We start from the raw sequence: 19,960 nt of genomic DNA, 5'->3' as shown, positions 1-19,960 counted from the left end.
AATAGAAATTAGAGTGTTTTGTCTATAATGCTAAATGATTATAGTAAATAAAATATGTATATGTAATAGAAAATGAACAGATGAAGAGAATGAAAACACTGATTAATTGGACATTTCTTGAAACTCTTAGTTTCAACTTTTCTTTATATAATTTAAAGTTATGATTTAGTAAGTTAGGTTGATTGTCACCTTCTAAATCCACCTCTTGAAGTGTTTCCAGCTCTTCTTCTTGTTACTCTAATATCCAGATCATCAATCTCAGTAACCATATCACTCGGCATTCCTCTGGTTCTTTTCTTTCCTGTTCCTTTTCGTCCAGCATTATTAGATATCATTGTTCGACTATTAGACTCTGCTGATTCCTCAGACCAATGTCCCTTATCATCATCCGTTTGATTATGGTTTTCGGCGGATAATAAACCTCTGCGATTTGCTTTTCTTGGTTCGTTAACATGCCTAATAGAATTATTTGAATTGGATTCACGAAGTATTGATGGGGATCTTGCAATATCTCTGTGGCTATTATCTGGTAAGAATCCTAACCACTGAGCAGAAGCAGCTAGCTTGGCAATAAACTTCATTTTTGGTGAATAGTATAATAAAGGTTTTACGAATGTTTGTTCCATACATACAAAGAATGAAACTGGGTTGTTCTGTAATAACTTGGATATCTTAACATTTTCCTTATCTGAAAATTGGTCCAATTTTATATTTTCAGAAGAGTCCATAGCTTCATCATTTACATTAGTTAATTGATGAACCAATACTTGCTGAAGAAGTTCTACATGATTAGTCAAATCAACAGCTTGCCCAACCTCAACTTGGTCTGTCTCTACATCTAAATATTTTGATGTCCTTTCTGGTGGTATTAATTTCATTTCTGACAATGATTTTAAACCACTGTTAACAGATTTAATATTCGGATCTTCGTTATTATTTTCATCATTAGCCTTTGAATCATCGTCTTCTTCTGCCTCTTCTTCTACTTCAGGTTTGGATTCTTGACTTAGTCCATTTGTTTTACTCAAATCTACCATTTGTTTGTCTTCCATATCTTCTTTTGTTGAAACAGATGAAAATAATTCCCCTTTATGATTATTGATTTTCATGTTTTGAACTAAATTTTCAATATTATTTGAATCACTCTGAATAAATGGTGCAAAAGTCATGGGATAATCTTCCAGTTGCCTCATTCTAATTTTCAAAACGGAGTTACCAGGTGACCAAGTAATAATATAGAATGAAGTTTGGATTGTCGGAAGTAATGATCTACATGCTGCTATAAACTCTTCCAATTTTTTATAGTGATCAAATACTGTATCTCTGTATGCTAAATTCATAGCCATAAGCCTACAAGTAGCTAAATCATTAACAATATGAATAACCACTTTTGAAATACCCTGTAGTACTTTGTCTATTGTTCCAAGCCAATATGAATCATTTCCCATTGCATCTCTACAAATATCTTCAAATAGGCTGAGTTCTAATTCACCAGATAAAAGTCCAAAACAACACCAAATTACCTGTTTGTATGTTGGTCTTGGTACATCAGGGCCATTGGGAGACCATCTTTGGAATGGAAGAGGATTTTGCTCACGCTGCTCTATAGTACTTTTCGCCTTTTTTAAACGTTCATATATTATCTGGTAATATCTCATAAAACAGCAAACATGGTCATTACCCATGATATACCTTACCATATCTCCTGGATCATTAGATGACGATAATTTATTAAGTTCTCCCACATCCAAAGGTTCAATACTTATTCTCCTCCCCTCACTGTTATATTGTACTTTCTTTGAATAAAACCAATCTGGAGACAAATTATTACTATGCCAATTCACCTTACAATTATCACTCCAAATATACTTCAGTCCTCCTCTGCAATCATACGTTGAAGAGAAGGATTTAAAAATTGTGTTCAAATCATTTTCTTCATTTGAAGATGCATTTTCGGAATTATTTGAGTTTGAAGAATTCCCTCCAGCATTTGCATCCTCAATTGAGGTGGATTCACCAACTCTATTCATTAAGTCTGAAATCTTTGAAGCATTTTGATCCTCCGAATCTATTACATCATCCCCCATTTGTGACTTACTTTTAACATCTTCGGAAATATGCCCTGAAATATTTGACTTCCTTAAATGATTTCTGGTCATCCTTCTTCCTCTAGACATAGAAGCACTATTGAACGGAATATTTCCAGTTGAACCATTACCTTCAGTTACTGCATTTACATATGCCTCTACAGAAAGTAAAGACTTTTCTCCTGTTCCACTGACTGAAGATGAGCTGAAGTTACCATTAGAAGTGGAACCTTGAATATTTTTGCCAACTCCTGCTTTAAACGGTGTTCCTTCGCTTTGCAATTCCTTTAAAGTTACAACTCCATTATCTAAAGAGCCGTATCCAGTTTGTAAAAACAATGAACGAACAAATCTTTGTAAAAAGTTCCTAGCTTTTGACCCAACCGCAGGCCCATTTGCCTGACGATATATTGTAAAGCTAATAAGCTCTATTACTTCCTTATGAACATCTAAATCTGGCATTTGAGATGTAAACTCTGAATCCACACTCCAACTATTAGATTCATTCTTAAATCTAAGAGAATTGTTCATAAGTTTCCTATCTTCAGTTTCATTCAACTGATGAATTCCTTCTTTAAATCCATCTTGGTAGATATTTTTCATTACAGAATCAATTTTTGGGTTTGTAATTCCAGAACCCATTTGTGAAATATGATTTGGCTCTGTTTCTGTTTTTCTATTCTGTATATAAGCCTTGTTAATATCACACAAAAACCCCTTAACATTTGTATTTTTTTTATCTGCTTGTCTAAAGTAGAATGAACGATGATCAAAAGATTTAAAGTAATTCTTAGTTTGTATATCTCTCCATACTCCTTGATTCATTAAATGTCTTGCATGGGTCCATTCCTCATCCTTTTGACGGAGTCGATTCAAAATGACTGGAATGCAACTATATGGTGTTCTTCTAAGTAATTCCAATATTTCAGGTCCATTATCTCCATAAATTCTTGAAATTGCCTTGAGATGGATAATTGAGAAAGGCGGTTTAACCAACCTAAAGTTCTTCTTATCTTCCGGAGATAACTTACTAATTTCTTCCGCTATTGGCTCCAAAACGTTTATTGTTGACCTGTTGTTTTCAATCACCATATCTAACTCAAACCTTTCATCTTCACATTTAAAAAGGTTTTCTTCATATACATTTTTACGCATATGTTTAAATGAAAAATCTTCAGAACCCTGAGGAATACTTACCCACTTATCGTTCAAATTCTCCCTATCACTTTGAATTCTTCCAGTGCATGATGCTATTGGATAGTCCTTAGGTAAATGAAGGTAACTACTACCATTTCTGGCTGAGTTTGAATAATCTAGCTGTGCAAAATTACAGCAGAAATACGAGTATTTTCTCCTTGCTGACTCTCTTTGCACTATCATTCTCTTCACTTCATAAGGCAAGTCTCCGCTATCCATAGGAAAGAAAAACTCAAGTGCTAACAAAGTTTCAACAACAGTGAAGACTCCTCTTGTATATAGGTGTATTAGTTTTAAGAAATCTTGATAATAATCCTGGCAATTATCACCAAAAGCTATGTAAACTTCTTCGAAAATTCGATAATCTGCTTCCCAAATTGACAAATCTTCAGGGTTATAATAATAACCCTGATGAGCCCCTTTCTGAGAAGAATATCCTCTTACATTACCAGCTCCTTGTTTTAAATTTTCTGATTTTAACTTATCATTAATTTCACCGCCTTCCTCTATACTTGAAAGTCTCTTCTTTTGGTTCTCCAATATCCTATCCAACTCAGGAACCACTGTCATTTCATATGGAAGAGTTGAAGAAGCCCTTCTTGTTACAACCTTTGGCGGTTCACTCTTTGTTGTAATTGAATGAACGGTGCTTGCTAAATAACTTAAAAATTCAGATTTATCTAAGAAATCATTTTGTAAATCTGACAAATTGTTTCCAGCAGACTGTTTATTTGATTGCATCAAAGACTCCGCCTTTCCCGATAGCTCAGGAATAAACAACACAAATTCTTTCAGTAAATCAGGATATGAAGCAAATAGTGAAGATGATAGTTCGCAAACCTCATTAACAGACTTCTCTCCATCCTTATATTTGCCTAGTAATAATAGAAAATCGTTGTATATTTCTGGAGCGACATCTTTAACTTTCTTAACAAAAGCTGCTGCATATTCACAATCATTTTGTGGAATTTGAAGTCTAAGTTCTTCTGGAAGAAAATTATTAAATTCTGCTATCAGACTTGTATCCTTTTTAAAAAGCTCTGCAACTTGATCTATTACCATTCTTGCATTAATGCTTCCATGCTTGAAATCTCTCATTATTCTGAGAAATTCCTGGTAAAGCTCTGTATCCTCACCGCACTTACTTCGTAAACGGGACAAATAATCTCTTGCCAAATCCATATTTTCCACCACTAATCAAAAGGTCTTGGTATTCTTTTGTAGTTGTAGTCTTACAACTACTTTGTTTGCCTATTTCTTAATTTAATTTCTTTCCTCCCGATCTTAAAGCTTAACTGACAATTAGCATTTAACGCATTCATGCGGGCATTCCAGTATCCAATTGTCCCACAAGGCGCCATTTTAAAGATCAGTCTATACTAGCATACACATTGTATTTGTCTTTTATCTTGGTTTTTTAAAGTAATGATTTTATTGAAAACTTTCAAATGAAGTCCAATTGTGCTAATTTGTTTTAGTAATTAATATAACATCCTTGAATTTAATGTCACTTATTGTGAATCTCACTTTGCTTTAATTTTCTTTATTTACTCTTCTACCAAACCTATTTTTGATCTATTTTTTTTCATGTTAATATGGCTTTCAAAAATCTTGTTTTTCTTTTTATATACGAAACAAAATTCCAGTTTCTATTTGACTTCTTTTGCAAATACCCTGTTTTTCAAGAGCTCAACAACTATTACTCATTCTCCATTTAAAATTTTCCAAAATCATGATTTAAAAAAAAAGTAGAAAAAATAATATTATTATTTTCAATATAAATTACAAAAAATTTGTGTAATAATAATATTTTTTTCATCTTAAATCATATTACGTATATTTTTTATGTAGATTATTGTTTGCAAGTTTTGCATGTAAATACCGGTACGTGCACAACTTGCATAATTTTTATCCACATGAAAAAAAAAATGTAATAGAATTATATACTTGCAATTACAGAAAATTTTATGGAAAAAGTATTTTGTTATGTGTATCTTAAATTAAAATAATTTTTTTAATTATTACTAAATATATTAATTAAAAACAATTATGACAACTCTATTTAGCAAAGAACTATATTAATACAGATGCGCATCCGATAAAGAATACAATGCAGCAAATTACAAAATCAGTGAATGCAGTTTTTGGGGAAATATTCCCAAAATAGGAAGGGCAGGTTAATTGTATTCTGAGGGCCAAGACTAATAGAGCAGTTCCAATAGTACAGAATACTCCACCGATTAGAGAGTCCAATGGATAGGTTGTTTGAATAAGTAGGCAGTAAACAACCTGAATAATGGAAATTATTACCATAAATAATATAAAAGAGTCTAAAACTTGAATATTTTCAGGAACTTTCAATAAGTAAGCTTGTTTCATTTCTTGAAATACATCCAAAACATTATTTGCTGTCGGAGTTTTTGGGCTGGAAGCTTCTGAGCCTGAAGTCTTGTTTGTTTTTTTCATTCTTTCAACTTTTAAGAGTAAACCACTAGGAAAAATTTTTAAAGAAAGAAAAGATTGTTTATTACTGAATTGTATTTGTCAGTTTTAAAAAGACCAGGATAAAACCAGAGAAATTCTTCTGAACAACAAAACAAGTATTTAAAAGTGCTTGTATATTTTAACACACAAGATTAATACTTCTTGATAAAGTATTAAGTTAAAGTTTATTTAATATTTTATTATTTGAATAATTAATTTATTGGCGCATCACTAGTGTCGAGTACTAATTGGGGTAACAAATTTTAAGATTAACAATGCTATAAAAATATTCGATTATATAAAAGAATATTGGAAGATATTTTTGACTTAAAATAAAACTATATTAAATTCAATGAATGGTTTTTCTGAGTGTGTACTACTTTGTAATTCTGATATTATTTTCTATAAAAGAAAACAAATTCGGAATTGCACATGATACCAAATTACAGAGTGAAAATAAAACAGAGACAATTAAATTAAATGATGGAAATATAAAGACACTATTCCCAATTGATGCGGCTGATCTACTTGAATGTTCAAAGCATGACAAATATATTCTATTGGATAAAACAAATCAATTAAATAAAAATGGAACACACACAAACAAGTTACTCCCTTTAGAAAGTGTATACTTAAGTTCTCACTTTTTTGGAATAATGGAGTCAATTGCAGGAACATCAGGAAACTTTGTAAACGATGCGATTTCTGGATTACAAATCAATCGTGTTGTGCAAGTATTAAAAGAAACAAGAATTCAACTTTACTTGGGGAATTTTCAGGATTCTCCTAATATAATGCCTAAAAAACTTTCAAGTATAAATCTAAGTTGTATTTATGGGAATTACTTTCCGAGTTTAAGCTTCTATCACGTTAATAACTTTTGTGAATTTACTCAAGGAATTAATCATGATTATTTATTATTAAGTGAAGATCACATTTGTAACCATAAATATTCAGAGAAATATATGTATGGTAGTACAATGAAGTATTTCAATGTTCTTGCAAGCCTAAATATTCCAATATTGAACTACAAAGAATTTGATCAACAATTTCTTTCTTTATTTAACACTCAAAATTTTTATTATGATCAACAGGCACATTTGAATAGATATCTACTTCTTTCAAATGAGTTAGGATTATCTCTTTTCATTAACTTTGGAATTGGATTCTTTGCAAAATTGGAGAATGAAAAATACTATTTGCTTGTAAAAATAGTCCCACCAGACACATTCTGGATAAAGGATGAATATAACGAGAAACAAGGCAATAATAATAGTAGAAATAAAGTAATTAACTCTCAATTATGTTCTAAGTACGAAAATGGAAGCAAATTTTTTAACAAAAATACTGTTTCAATAATTGAAACTGATAGGAAAAACAATCATTTGGCCATTAATCGTAATTCAATTACCTATTTGAATATATCACTAAATGGAATGATTCAATGTTTAGGAAAGTATTCAATCAATATATATACCAAATCTGATAGAGAAAAGTCTTTAATGTTTAAGATTTTTGACAAAGAAAAACATGAATTTAGTGATATGGAAATGATTGAAAATATGGGAAAAAACAAAAGAGAATTTAAATATTCATACATATTTGGAAATAATTATAAGTTATTATCAAGAATAAATATAATGATTATCAATGAGGAGCCAAACAACACCTATATTGATTACAACATTTCATGCAGAGATAATCGAATTGTTGTGAATAATCTATTTTCATATACTTGGTATGTATTCAAGAAAAAAGTTTTATGGAACAGAGATTTGGAAATATCACTTTACTCAACAAAGCTTACTAATCATTCCAATGGAATAATTTTTACAATTGTGATATTATCACTACTCATATCAGCTCCAATATTAGGATTATTTGCTGTTGTAATAAAATCAATAATAAAAAGATATGATAATTCCAGAATTAATCATTTGAAAATTCCTTTAACAATAAACACACATACAAAATTTGAGAATACTTATCAAGCAGAAAAGCACTCCAAGTACAATTTAGGAGAAAATTACTTGACGAAAACTCTAGAAATTCCACTTAGGTTAAAAAAAAAGTTTCTAAGTCCTTCATCAAGCCCAGCATCTCTTCAAATACACATGAATGATAGAGAATACAATCAACTTCAATCTCCTGTTCAATTAGAATTATATACAGCAGTCTCACACAATATTTCAGAAACTTTTAAATGTAATACTGACACATGCTCGTCTCCTTCAACAATTAAATCAATAACTTTTAAACATTGAAAAAAAATTACACATTATAAACAATATAATAAGGTTACTCAATACACTCATCTAACTCTTTTCCTTCAAGAAATTACTTTAATTAATTCATCATGTGGATATATATGATGATTAATAGTTGGTGTATTCTTAGCTAAATTAAACCATGGATGACACAAAACTTTTTCCATTGTTAACAACTCATTTTGATAAGAGCTATATGAAAGCAGCTTACATAACAAATCTTTAGCAAGGTCACTACAAAACTTTAATTCTGATGACTCGAGTATTTTTTTTTTAGTTTTATCACTCAAAGTAAAACATTCATGAAATTCTATTTCAAGGTATTTTCTTGTAAGCATTAAATATAAAAGTTTGCCACAAGACCAAAAGTCAAAATATGTTTGATTAAATTGGATTTCCTTTTTTGATTCATTAAATAAAAAGCATTGATTATAAATTTGTATTTCTATTTTATTTTTACCTAACCCCGTTTTTTCATTAGATAACATACAAGAGTTTCCAAAATCTAATAGTTTGATTGAATCAAGCCGGTTTTCTTTAGAAAACATAATATTTTCTGCCTTTATATCACCATGCATAATTCCAATTGAATGAAGAACTTTTAATGCAGTGCAAATTTGAGAGAAAATAAATGATATTGTTTCTTCACTTAACTTTTCTTCAGATCTGACTAATAAATGAAAAAGTTCTCCACCAAAACTTAGTTCCATCACAATATATATAAAATCAATATCTTCGAAGGTATCAAAAATTTTTGGAAAATATTCATTACAACTTTTTGTATTTGATAGTTCAGGCAATAAAGTATTTCCTTTTAATTTATCTTGTATATATAATAAAACATCTTTTTCAAAGTTACTGCAGAAAGTTTTGGTTACTATTTTTATCGCAACTAGCTCACCATTTTGTCTACATGTTCCCAGCTTTACTCTACAAAATTCACTCCCTCCCAAGTCAACATCCCACATAACGTCGTAACTTCTAAGTAGTAGGTCTTGTTGTAACTCTCTATTAAACTTTAAAAATGGTAAATTGCAGCCCATAATTGTTAATTCTAACTAATCACAATAAATTACTAATTGATTAATTGACAATGTTCACACTTCTCTCCATAAAATATACTGCTTCCTATATAAAATATCAGTAACTAGATTCGTACATAATGTTGGATAATTCTGGAACTTAAGAAACTATATAGCAAGTAAAATAGTTTTGACGCAGTTTCATTTACTCATTATTTTGAGATTTACATGGATACAAATATCTTGACATGAAAAGGCGGGCATTTGCCAAATTGTGTATAAATTTTAACAAGTAAAAATAAATGTTTTGTAAGAAGAGATTTCACACTAAATATTTAGTAGCTCTTCAAAATATGGCTAAAAAATCAAGTTTTTAAGTTGATAATATACTAGACTAAAAAATCCTTTCTGGCGGTTCTTAATAAAAATATTATAGTCAAGATGCAAAATTATCTTATATTTTACGTATTAAATAATCATTACAATAAGAGCTAAGTTGTGTAATATTGTAGAAAATTAATCAGATAAAAAAAACGTTATGCATCTTATTACATTTCAGACGCAAATTACCCAAATTGTTTTTTTTTATCATCATTTTAATATTATCTAAACAATTTTCAGTCTTTATTTTACATATCGGAAAGTTTGTAAATAAAAAATATTTGTTTATTATTAATAATAGAGTTAAGGAGCATTAAAAGTGATTTAATTCAATAAAGATTCAACCAATTTATATAAATAATAGATATGAAATTGAAATTTAATACTTTTAATTTATAATAAAATTCTTAATGTTTAGTTTGTTATTTCATTATTTTTCTTTTTTATCATATATTTTATTTTATCAATTTCATATCAATAATATTCAAATACCATGAATAGTATATAACTGATTAATGAAAAAATCTCAGTTAATTTGTTATTTACTTCTTTTCATTTATTTAAATAATCCAACCAATATTAAAAAAAAATTAGTAACTGTTTTTATTTTTTATTTCAAAATCCAAACTAAAAAGACGTATATTTGGCGCCAATTTGAATTTTGATTTGGTAGAAATTGACAAAGATGAATTATTAGTTTAAAGCAAATAAACAGAAAGAGAAAAAAGGAGAAAAAATGAAATAAAAGGTTATATTTCTATTTTTGAAAACCAAAGAATTAAATATAATATTGTTCTTTGATTAGAATAGTCATACCCACTTGTTAAATTAATGCATGTAATGTTCACCAAAACTTAAATTTTTGCATGCATACATGCATATTTTTTCTTTATCATATTCAAATATGTGAAAACAAATTTGAATTATTTAATTCCCCTCTATGATATTAGTAATTGTGTATGCAATATAATATAGAGATCAAAAGAAAAGGTTTAATTAAACAAATAATTAATACCTCTAATTACAAATAGTTTGAGAAAGAGGAGGAAATGAATATTTCTAGATTTTGGCTGTTAATTACAATAATATTAATTTATATTACAAGTTTAGAAAGAGATGCGGAGGAAAAAGGACTTGTAAATTATTCTTCTCAAGTTTCAATTTTAGAATTAACTAAAAAAAAATCTAAGTCAAAGAAAAAAAAAAAGCAAAAAAAGAAAAAAAAAAGCAAAAAAAGTACAAGAGAAGAAAATAAAAAGTTGAAAAAGAAGGTTTCTACTAAGGAAAAACGTAAAGAGAATAAGATGAAGAAATTAAATAAGAAACAACAAGAAAAGATGGAAAAGAAGCAAAAAAAATTAGAAGAAAATAAAAAAAAAGAGGAATTAAAGAAGAAAAAACAATTGGAAAAGAAAGAAAAAGAGGAAAAAAAGAAGGAGATAAAGATACAGAAACAGCAGGAGAAAAAACAATTAAAGGAACAGGAGCGTTCTCAGAAAAAAGAGAAAAAAAAGGGTAAAGATTTAAATAAAGAAAAAAGTGTAAGAAAAAATCCATTTGAAAAATTCAAGGAGATTAGAAGAAATAAAATACAAAATAGCAGGGTTTATAATAAACTGTATAATACTGATACCGATGTAGATACTGATATTTCTGAAGCTGAAGTTGAAACTAATAGCTCTTTAAATTCTACAAACAAAATTCGTTCTTCTCAGGTCAAGCCAGTTTCATCAAAGTCTATGGTATCATTTCCTATAATAAATAAGAGTAAATTTGAACATGAAGATGAGGATGAGAATGAGGATGAGGAATAAGGAAATATGAATAAAAATAATTCAAATAAAATTTTGAATCATTTATTTACAAAGAACTATTAAAAATAGTCTTTTAAATTGAAAATTTATGTTGATACATTCAAGCTCATATTTTTAAGAAAATTAAGAATAATAATTTAATGCTTGTTTACATCGAAATATTTAAAATTTAGATTTCACTATTTTAAAGAATAAATGCATTACCTTGTTCAAGACTTTTTTTCTATTTTTTTTACATGCAATCTTATTCACACAAAAATCAATTTATACTGTTTCTTTTCTACATACCGGCATTGCATGCAATTAACAATTGCATGTAATCCCGATCTTTCGTCCACATAAAATTCAAATAAAAAAATAATTTTACTTGGAAGAAATATTAATAATTGAAAGATTTATTACGAAAAATTCATTTATAATATTTTTTCATTCATTATCTGGTCATTTTAAATGATATATAATTGAATATATCAGTTTAAGTCAAGAAAAACAACGAAATTTCAAATAAGTTAAAAGCTTTAAAGACTTTACTGAAATCAGCTAAAAACAAGATAATTTGAAAGAAATAACAAATAAATTTCTGCGTTTAGCTTTATTCCTAATTATTAATTAATATGAAATATTTATTTACTTTATTTCTCCAAGACAATATACGTAATGATCAAAAAAGACAAAACTGGCGCCAAAACCTACATGTATTCATTTAATGACACTGAATAAATAAGGTATCTAATAAAATTTAACAAAAAAAGGTAATTAGAAATAGACTGAAAAGTCAAACGATAATATAAAGAAACAATTGAATAAATTAAAGACAAATAACGTTGGATACATTATATTAAGATGCAATGGTTATCAATACAAAACAAAAATAAATACTGAAAAAGAATTAACTAGAGGAATTACAATTAAAAAATCATTCACACAAAATAAAGAGAGAAATTAAGTCAAACAAAAATATATGTATAAACTATCTAAAAAGAAAAAAGTTATTTGTGATTAATAAATATTCTATATTATTTTAATTAAAGTAATATATGGTTTATTATAAATTGTTAAGTTAGCTGATTTAAAACGCAAAATTAAGAAAGAAATAACAAAGAAATAATACAGATTTAATTTATTAAAATTGGGAAGGGGTATAAATTAGTTGAAAATGGCAAAATTAAAAAAAGCCAAATCATCTAAAAAGTTATCATTTAGTGATGTAGGTTTGGAACCTAAGCCAATATTTGAATTGGACAATTTAAATTATAATCAGAAAAGAGAGAAAAACAAAAAGAATTTAGCAGATTTTGATAATAATGAAGATGAAACATCTGAGAAAGAGGTCAAATTAATGACTAAATCCGAATTAAAAAAGATTGAAAAGAAAAGGAAGTCATTAAATAAAAACAAAAATAAGTTAGGACAGCAACCAATACCTACAGAGAATGATGAATTCAAAATTATAAATAAATTTCCTGTAGATATTCCTACAAAAATTGATTCTAATAATAGTTACAAAGGATTGAAAAATTCATTCAAGATTGTAAATGAAGATAAAGAAATTAAATCTAACAGTTATTTGAGTTTCGAGGATTCATTTAAAAGTATTAGTGAGTTTAATAATAGTTCATTTAACACTGATTCAAATGAAGGCAGTTCTTTAGATCATGAAGAATTCTCAGATAAAGTTGAGGCTAATCATACAGAAATAGAAGATAATGACACATATGAAAATTTTTTTAATGAAATATTGGATGATAAGGTAAAAAAAGAAGAAATGTTGTCAGCTTCAAAGAAAACTAATCATTTGAATCAAGCTGAAAAGGAAATACAGGAAAATGATCAGAAATTTTCTCAAGATATAACTGAAATGTTAAAAAATGACGTACAAGATTACAATGGAGATACTATCAAAATAACTAACTCTTCATTAGATGATATGAATTTATCCACAAAAAAGGAAGATAGTCAGGATTCTATTCAAATAGTAAGTCAATCAGAGACTACCTCACCAAAAAAGTTTTCCAAGAGAAAAATGCTTTATTCATTTGCAAATTCTGTTTGGGATTATGTGAAACCTGTAAGTTTAGATGATTTGGAAAAAAAACAAAATGAATCAAAGAAAACAGAAATTCAAACTAATCATCATGAAATTCAACAAGATGAAAATCTGCAAAATCATATAGAACATAACAATAGTACTCATGAAATAATTAATTCAACAACAGAATTTAATGAGAATACTAATGAAAATAAAATACACAATAGTGATGAACATAACGAGAAAGTGGAATTAGATCAAGTAGAAATCATTAAAAGAAGTAAATCTCAAGAAATAATCAGTCATTTAAATGATTATAATCAAATAAATAATCAAGGAATTCCTAGTAATTGCATTCCGAAAATAAGTAATTCCCATAATAGTTCTTTGGTTAGTACTCCTAAAAGGAAATCCAAAAGACAGATGATTTATAGTTTTGCAAACTCTATTTGGGATTATGTAAAACCTGTAAGTTTAGATGAATTGGAAGAGAGAAAAAAAACAAACGAGTTTAATATAAACTCTACTCAATCAGCAGCTGAATTAAAAAATGATAGTTTTTTTAATGATGAAGTTTCGGATTCTGAATTTTATATCAAAGATAGTGAAGAAGAGGAAGATAATGGGGAAGAAAAGAAGGAAATTGTTCAGGAGACAATTAATGAATACGGTAACTTGGAAGAAGAACAAAAACAAACAGAAAAGGAAGAAATAGGGAATATCAATCAATTTCCTATTGATATTCATCAAGAAGAAACAAAAGAAATTTGTCAAGAACAAATACCTATTCCTTTGGAGACTATAGTAAAGCAAGAGGAACCAAAAGAAATAATAGAGAAAGTGGAAGAAGAGAAAGAAGGAAAAATATTAGAGAAAGAAGAAGAAGAGAAAACAACAAAAATAGAAGAAAAAGTACAGAAAGAACCAAGTTTACAAAAAGAGAAAAGTGAAGAAAAAAAGCAAGATCAAACAAATGTATCGGAACCTCCAGAAGATCCAGTGGGAAAGAATCAAATTCCAGAATCAATAGTACTTGTAGATGAAACTTGTCATACAACTCAAGTGGTAAAGGAAAATGATGATATTCCAATTCCTTTAATAGAAGATAGAAAAAACGAGAGAAATGAAGAGAACAAGCAGGCTCAAATCAACATAATAAACCCTGAAATAGAAACAGATCCAATAAATTCAAAATTACAAATAGATCCAGTGGAAAAAGAACAAACAAAAGAAAACAAAGAAGATAAGCAAAACCATCTAAATATAGTCAATGATTCTAATTTTAAAAACCAAGGAGTAAATCTTGACCAGACTAATGTAGATTCAAACCATTTAGAGAAGATACTCCAAGATATAGCAGCAGATTCAAATACTGTCATGCATGAATTAAGTCAAATCAGTATAGGAAAAAATGAAAATAAAAATCTAATACAAATTCCAGATCTTTCTGAGATTTCTTCAATTCAAGAAATGATAGATTCTAATGGTCTTGTTATTTCTCAAAACAAAGAAGAAAAATATATAGAAAATAAAACTTTTGATTCTGAACACGAAAACCAATCTTCTATCAAAAATCCTCTAACTGATAATGTAATACATCCAACCATTCAGGATAAAGAAGTCCATTTTTCTCACCAAAATCATTTTGATTCCGCTCAAAGAATGGTTGAAAGAATGGAAGATGAAATTTTGAATACTAATTTAGATATTGATGAGTATGATGAATTATTCAATAATTTAAATATTCATGGAAATTTTAAAGGTGACGAATACAACATGAGTAATTTGGATACAAATCTCTTATCATTCTCTGCTAAAAATCAAAATGAGGAAAGAAATAATCCAGAAATTAAACAACTCCAAGATCTACACAAGGCACATCAACACTTATACCAACAAGTTAGTATCCAAGAAATAGATGATTCCATATTTATGAGTATATCTTCTGATCAGTTCCTATTTGAAAATACTATGCTTATTTCAGAAAAACAAGTAAGTGATCATCAGGGTTTGGGATATTCCTTCAGAGCATTGAAATGCTGTTCAGAACCCAGAAATTCAAATGAATGTTCTGATCTAGAATTTAAAGTTGCAAAAACTCATCATCATAAAGTTAATAAAAGTAAACTTTTCAATAAGCTTTACAGGCTTGAAAACAAAGTTCATAGAAAAGTTTTAGAAATTTCTAAAAGAGTTAATCTACTTAACCAGGAAAGAGAAGAGAAAAAGTCAAATATAGCAATAAATAAGAATGTAACCTTGATAAATATTGAATCTGAACCAGGATTTATTTTTATAAAAGAGAAACTTATTAATAAAGAAAAAGAGCTGGTAGTTAAAGAAGAAATATTACCATCCGAGAAAAACAATAATAGTAAAACATTACTGGATACTTCAGTAAACACTGATACAATTCAAAAAACAAATTATTACCAAGAAAAAGGAATTAACACCAATTTAGATGGAGTTGAAGAAACACAATCCAAATCCCTTGATATTAAAAAAACAGATAATTTTGAGGAAAAAGATAAAAAAGTTGACTCTATTTTTAGAAATGAAATATACAAGATTTTAGATAATACTAAATTGGTCAAGAAAGCCCAAAGATTGAAATCTGGATATGCTAATACAGATCAAGATGATAAAGAAGCTAATAATAACATCAAAAACATTAGTAATTCTAATTTGAGGTACAATAGAGAGAGATATGCAAAACCAGGCAATAATAGGTATGATGTAATTACTCAAAGTAGTAGATATATAAAAGATTATCCAGAAAGTTCTTCTGATGATTCAGTTCAAGAATTTAGTCCTAAGACCAAAGTCGTAAACAAAATCTTCCCTAAATCAAATGAAACTTTCCAAGGAAAGAACATCAAAAAAGATGGTAGAAATAGTCAAATATTAATGGGAAATATTCAAAACAGTCACGTTTCTCCTAGGAGTTTAAGTCCTACAAATAATAATAACTATTATAGTTATTATTTGAGAAATAACTCTCCATCACCCAATATTCCAAATACTCAAGCTTTTAATAGTAATAATAATGTTAATAGTAGTAGTTACTATTATAATGGTGGGAATACTCAAATTAGATATCCTGAGTATAAAATTCAACCAAATAGATATCTAGATGAATTAGGTGGAAGTAATTACCATGTTAACTACTACTGTGGAAGATCTGGAGGATTTGAAGAAGTTAGAAGATATATTTATGTTGATGGCTTCACTAATAAAAATCAAGGCTCTTACTACTTTTGTCCCCCAGGCCAAGCCAGAAGTTAAATAGGCAAATAGCTGAGGGGAGAGGGGAGGAAATGGTGGGGGGGGTGAGAAATTGGAGGGGAAAAAATGTAAAGGAGGGGAAAAATGTTGAGAAATTTTAATCAGCTTTAAATAGGTCAATTTTTATTATATTATTATATTTAATTAAATATCACCAGAAAGTGATGTAAGTAAAGCCGAAAAAGGCAAATTACTTAATTTTGTGTGTTAATATAAGGAAAGATACAAACAGCTATATTGGAGGAAAAGAAAAGAAGGAAAGGATAATCAGAGAATTGATAAAGATTTCACAATAGTTGTAAAATGAGCTAATAACTGCATTGCAAAAAGAGAGATAATTTGATTTTTGTCAGAATTTGAGAATTATAAAAGATCCTGGTCAGTATAATGAATGGCTAGTGGATTAGAAAGGGAAAAGTGTAATTATTAACAGAGTTAAGAACTAAATAATTACAAGACAGTATTTTCAAAGTAACAGAAGTATTTGTATTCTTTGATTAGTTGTTTTATATATAATAAGAAACTACTATTCGTTGTATCTAAGCTTTGGAAAGAATGGCAAACACTAACAAATTTCACAAAAATGGGGAGTTTGTAATAGTAACAACACTAATTATACTGCTGGTAATTACAAACATATCTCTATTCAAGACAAGTTATTTTTTTCATACACTAATATGTTCAGTATCTTCTTTATTGACTTACGTAGCTTGTAGTAAATTAATTCCAACATTTGGAGAAAAGCTTCTAGAGAATGGACTTTTTGGAATAGATATAAACAAAAAAAGTAACAATTTAAATAGTAAAGAGAAGGAAGCAAATATAAGTGAACTTGTAATAATTGATAAGAAAGATAATATAGAAAAGAAGATACCAGAATCATTAGGTATAGTACCAGCAAGCATGTTTATGATCACAGCAATTTGTAATCAGATTCTGTTCAGTAATGATCCAGTTAAGCTTTTGGAGTATAATTCTGGACTGCTTTCAATTTGTATGATGATATTTCTTGGATTTGTGGATGATGTTTTGAATTTAAAGTGGAGATATAAAATGGTACTACCAGTATTTGCAGCTTTACCAACTTTAGTTTCTTATAACGGTGGGACACAAATAATTGTGCCTCTATTTTTAACGGGTGGAGACTACTCATCAAGGATTTTGATTGATTTGGGATACTTTTATTACCTTTATATGTTATGCTTAACAGTATTTTGTACAAATTCCATCAATATTTATGCAGGAGTAAATGGATTAGAGGTTGGACAATCAATAATTATCTCAGCTTCTATAATAGTGTATAATATAATTGAGATGCTTACAATACTTCCAAATTGGCAATTCAGTTTCAGATCAAATCACCACTTCTTTTCAATTTTACTTTTACTTCCCTTTACAGCTTCAAGTCTCTCACTATTTCACTTTAATAGGTATCCTTCTTTGGTATTTGTTGGGGATACTTATACTTATTTTGCAGGAGCCTGTTTTGCAATTGTTAGTATATTGGGACATTTTTCAAAGACTCTTCTCCTTTTCTTCCTACCACAAATTCTTAACTTTATAATTTCAACCCCTCAACTTTTTGGAATAGTTTATTGTCCAAGACACAGAGTTCCAAAATTTAATGAGAAGACGGGAAAACTGGAATCTTCTAAGAATCTGACTCTGCTTAACCTAGTTTTGGAAATAACTGGTCCTTTAACAGAGAAACAGCTGGTTTATTGTTTATTGATAATCCAGGTAATCTCAAACATCTTTGGGTTCTTTCTAAGATATTCTTCTTTTTTTAGAATCTTTTTCGAATAGTGGTCGTCTCCCACCTTATTTAAGTAATGGGTAACTTCAGACAGGCAACTTGTGTCAAGGCAAGAGAGAAAAAGTGAGAAAGAAAAGATTTCTTTGAATTAAAGTCTAGTAGTAGCTTCAAAGCACGTCTAATTTCTGTTACAGCTAAGTAATAATCATTTTATTATAGACGACATTCTTATGTCTTAAACTCAATCCAAGACAAGGAATAGATGTTACTCTTCCCTGCCTTGGTCGTGCTTGGCCGGTTAACCCGTCTCGCAAGCTTATATTTGAGTCACTAGGACTTTTATGCATCATTTTACATATCTCCAATTTAATTTGCTATGATTAGGGTATTAAGCCACACGTTTATGGCTTTCTTAAACGACTGGATCTCCTTACGCTCGTATTATAAGTATTATTTAATCTTTCCTCCTTGGCGGGGTTGCTGGGTGCGGTTCTTCTGTTTCTTTGTGGAGTTTTGAGATGCACTGGCTCGACCTCTTCCTCATCTTCTTCCTCATCTTCTTCCTCCTCTTCCTCTTCTTCCTCCTCTTCCTCTTCGACTTCTTCCTCATCTTCCTCTTCTTCCTCTTCTTCTTCCTCTTCTTCTTCCTCATCTTCTTCCTCTTCTTCCTCTTCATCCTCTTCTTCATCTTCTTCCTCTTCTTCTTCGCCTTCATCTTCATCCTCTTCCTCGTGTTCTTGTTCATTATCAGAGTAGTGATCGTACTTTGGCTTGCCATTGCTTTTAATAGTCTTGGGTCTGGCGGAGCTCCTAGAGAAGATGTTCGTGACACCAATTCCAGTAAAGAAGCCAATAAGGAGAATAATAATTGTAACAAGCGGAGCCAGTTTGATGAGCTTGTTTATATCATTAATGGTGTGCTTAATTTCAGAAACGATAATGTCAAAAGTACTTAGAGGCTCAGGAACTGGCTGAGAAGGTAATTTCTTATAATCTTTATTCCAAATAAAGGCCTTAATTACTTCAGCATTTCTCATGCCAGTGTAGGTGTACATCTTTCCATTTCTAAAGAATCTAAAGGAAGGCACAGCAACGATTCCAAAACGGTTTATTAATTGTTGATTCTTAGAAACATCTATTTTTGCAACATTCAAACTTTCTCTAGCAATCACAGAAAGCTTGTCCAACTCTACCAAAGACATTTGGCTTTGTTGGCAATTAGGGAGATAAAACAACACAAACCAGTCACCAGTTGTTGATCCTGTTGCAGATTGTGTAAGGTGTTCAAAGTTGTTATCATTAAGTTCTTTAACAAAGGATTGAAGTTTTTTCTCTGAGTTGATAGGACCAGAGGAATATTGTTTATGAGATGTGTATGATGATGCAGAAGCCGTAGGCTTTGTAAGCTTATGAGCTTTATTATTATTATTTATAGAAGTGTTAAATTCCTCCCCTTTAAGCCCAATCACTGAAAATAACATTAAATTTAATAAAACCAATTTCAATTTCATCTTGATTAATGTTTTTCGATATTTCCAATATTATTATTGCATTAATTAAACCAAATTAATTACTTCCTTAATTTCTTGTAATAATTCTTCTATGGAAGAAATAGTATAATAAAGATTTTATTGTGTG

General features: G+C 29.0%; 8 protein-coding genes across 8 annotated transcripts; 4 read left to right on the top strand and 4 right to left on the bottom strand.

The window, feature by feature from the left end:
* Positions 1-185: 185 nt before the first annotated feature.
* Positions 186-4,466, bottom strand: cubi_01917 (SIN3 like paired amphipathic helix domain-containing protein; the record flags this gene model as incomplete). Its single annotated transcript, XM_029018929.1, has 1 exon — positions 186-4,466. The coding sequence occupies one exon, from the start codon at positions 4,464-4,466 to the stop codon at positions 186-188; it is 4,281 nt and encodes a 1,426-aa protein (XP_028876403.1).
* An 891-nt stretch (positions 4,467-5,357) lies between these two features.
* cubi_01916 (dolichyl-diphospho-oligosaccharide-protein epsilon unit) lies at positions 5,358-5,750 on the bottom strand (the record flags this gene model as incomplete). Its single annotated transcript, XM_029018928.1, has 1 exon — positions 5,358-5,750. One exon carries the CDS (start codon positions 5,748-5,750, stop codon positions 5,358-5,360), a length of 393 nt encoding a protein of 130 aa, XP_028876402.1.
* Positions 5,751-6,124: 374 nt separating this feature from the next.
* Positions 6,125-8,032, top strand: cubi_01915 (uncharacterized protein; the record flags this gene model as incomplete). Its single annotated transcript, XM_029018927.1, has 1 exon — positions 6,125-8,032. One exon carries the CDS (start codon positions 6,125-6,127, stop codon positions 8,030-8,032), a length of 1,908 nt encoding a protein of 635 aa, XP_028876401.1.
* Positions 8,033-8,097: 65 nt separating this feature from the next.
* Positions 8,098-9,078, bottom strand: cubi_01914 (embryonic leucine zipper kinase; the record flags this gene model as incomplete). The annotated part of the gene is made up of 1 exon (XM_029018926.1): positions 8,098-9,078. One exon carries the CDS (start codon positions 9,076-9,078, stop codon positions 8,098-8,100), a length of 981 nt encoding a protein of 326 aa, XP_028876400.1.
* A 1,409-nt stretch (positions 9,079-10,487) lies between these two features.
* On the top strand, positions 10,488-11,252 carry cubi_01913 (uncharacterized protein; the record flags this gene model as incomplete). Its single annotated transcript, XM_029018925.1, has 1 exon — positions 10,488-11,252. The coding sequence occupies one exon, from the start codon at positions 10,488-10,490 to the stop codon at positions 11,250-11,252; it is 765 nt and encodes a 254-aa protein (XP_028876399.1).
* Positions 11,253-12,408: 1,156 nt separating this feature from the next.
* cubi_01912 (uncharacterized protein) lies at positions 12,409-16,566 on the top strand (the record flags this gene model as incomplete). Its single annotated transcript, XM_029018924.1, has 1 exon — positions 12,409-16,566. One exon carries the CDS (start codon positions 12,409-12,411, stop codon positions 16,564-16,566), a length of 4,158 nt encoding a protein of 1,385 aa, XP_028876398.1.
* Positions 16,567-17,121: 555 nt separating this feature from the next.
* cubi_01911 (N-acetylglucosamine-1-phosphate transferase) lies at positions 17,122-18,706 on the top strand (the record flags this gene model as incomplete). Its single annotated transcript, XM_029018923.1, has 2 exons — positions 17,122-18,306; positions 18,542-18,706. The coding sequence occupies 2 exons, from the start codon at positions 17,122-17,124 to the stop codon at positions 18,704-18,706; spliced, it is 1,350 nt and encodes a 449-aa protein (XP_028876397.1).
* Positions 18,707-18,723: 17 nt separating this feature from the next.
* Positions 18,724-19,833, bottom strand: cubi_01910 (membrane associated thioredoxin; the record flags this gene model as incomplete). Its single annotated transcript, XM_029018922.1, has 1 exon — positions 18,724-19,833. One exon carries the CDS (start codon positions 19,831-19,833, stop codon positions 18,724-18,726), a length of 1,110 nt encoding a protein of 369 aa, XP_028876396.1.
* Between the last annotated feature and the right edge of the window lie 127 nt (positions 19,834-19,960).

This window comes from Cryptosporidium ubiquitum (assembly GCF_001865345.1).
Source record: "Cryptosporidium ubiquitum isolate 39726 chromosome Unknown contig_12, whole genome shotgun sequence".
Taxonomy (NCBI): Eukaryota; Apicomplexa; class Conoidasida; order Eucoccidiorida; family Cryptosporidiidae; genus Cryptosporidium; species Cryptosporidium ubiquitum.
Note: the sequence above shows the minus strand (reverse complement) of the source record. Positions and strands in the feature narration are given on the sequence as shown.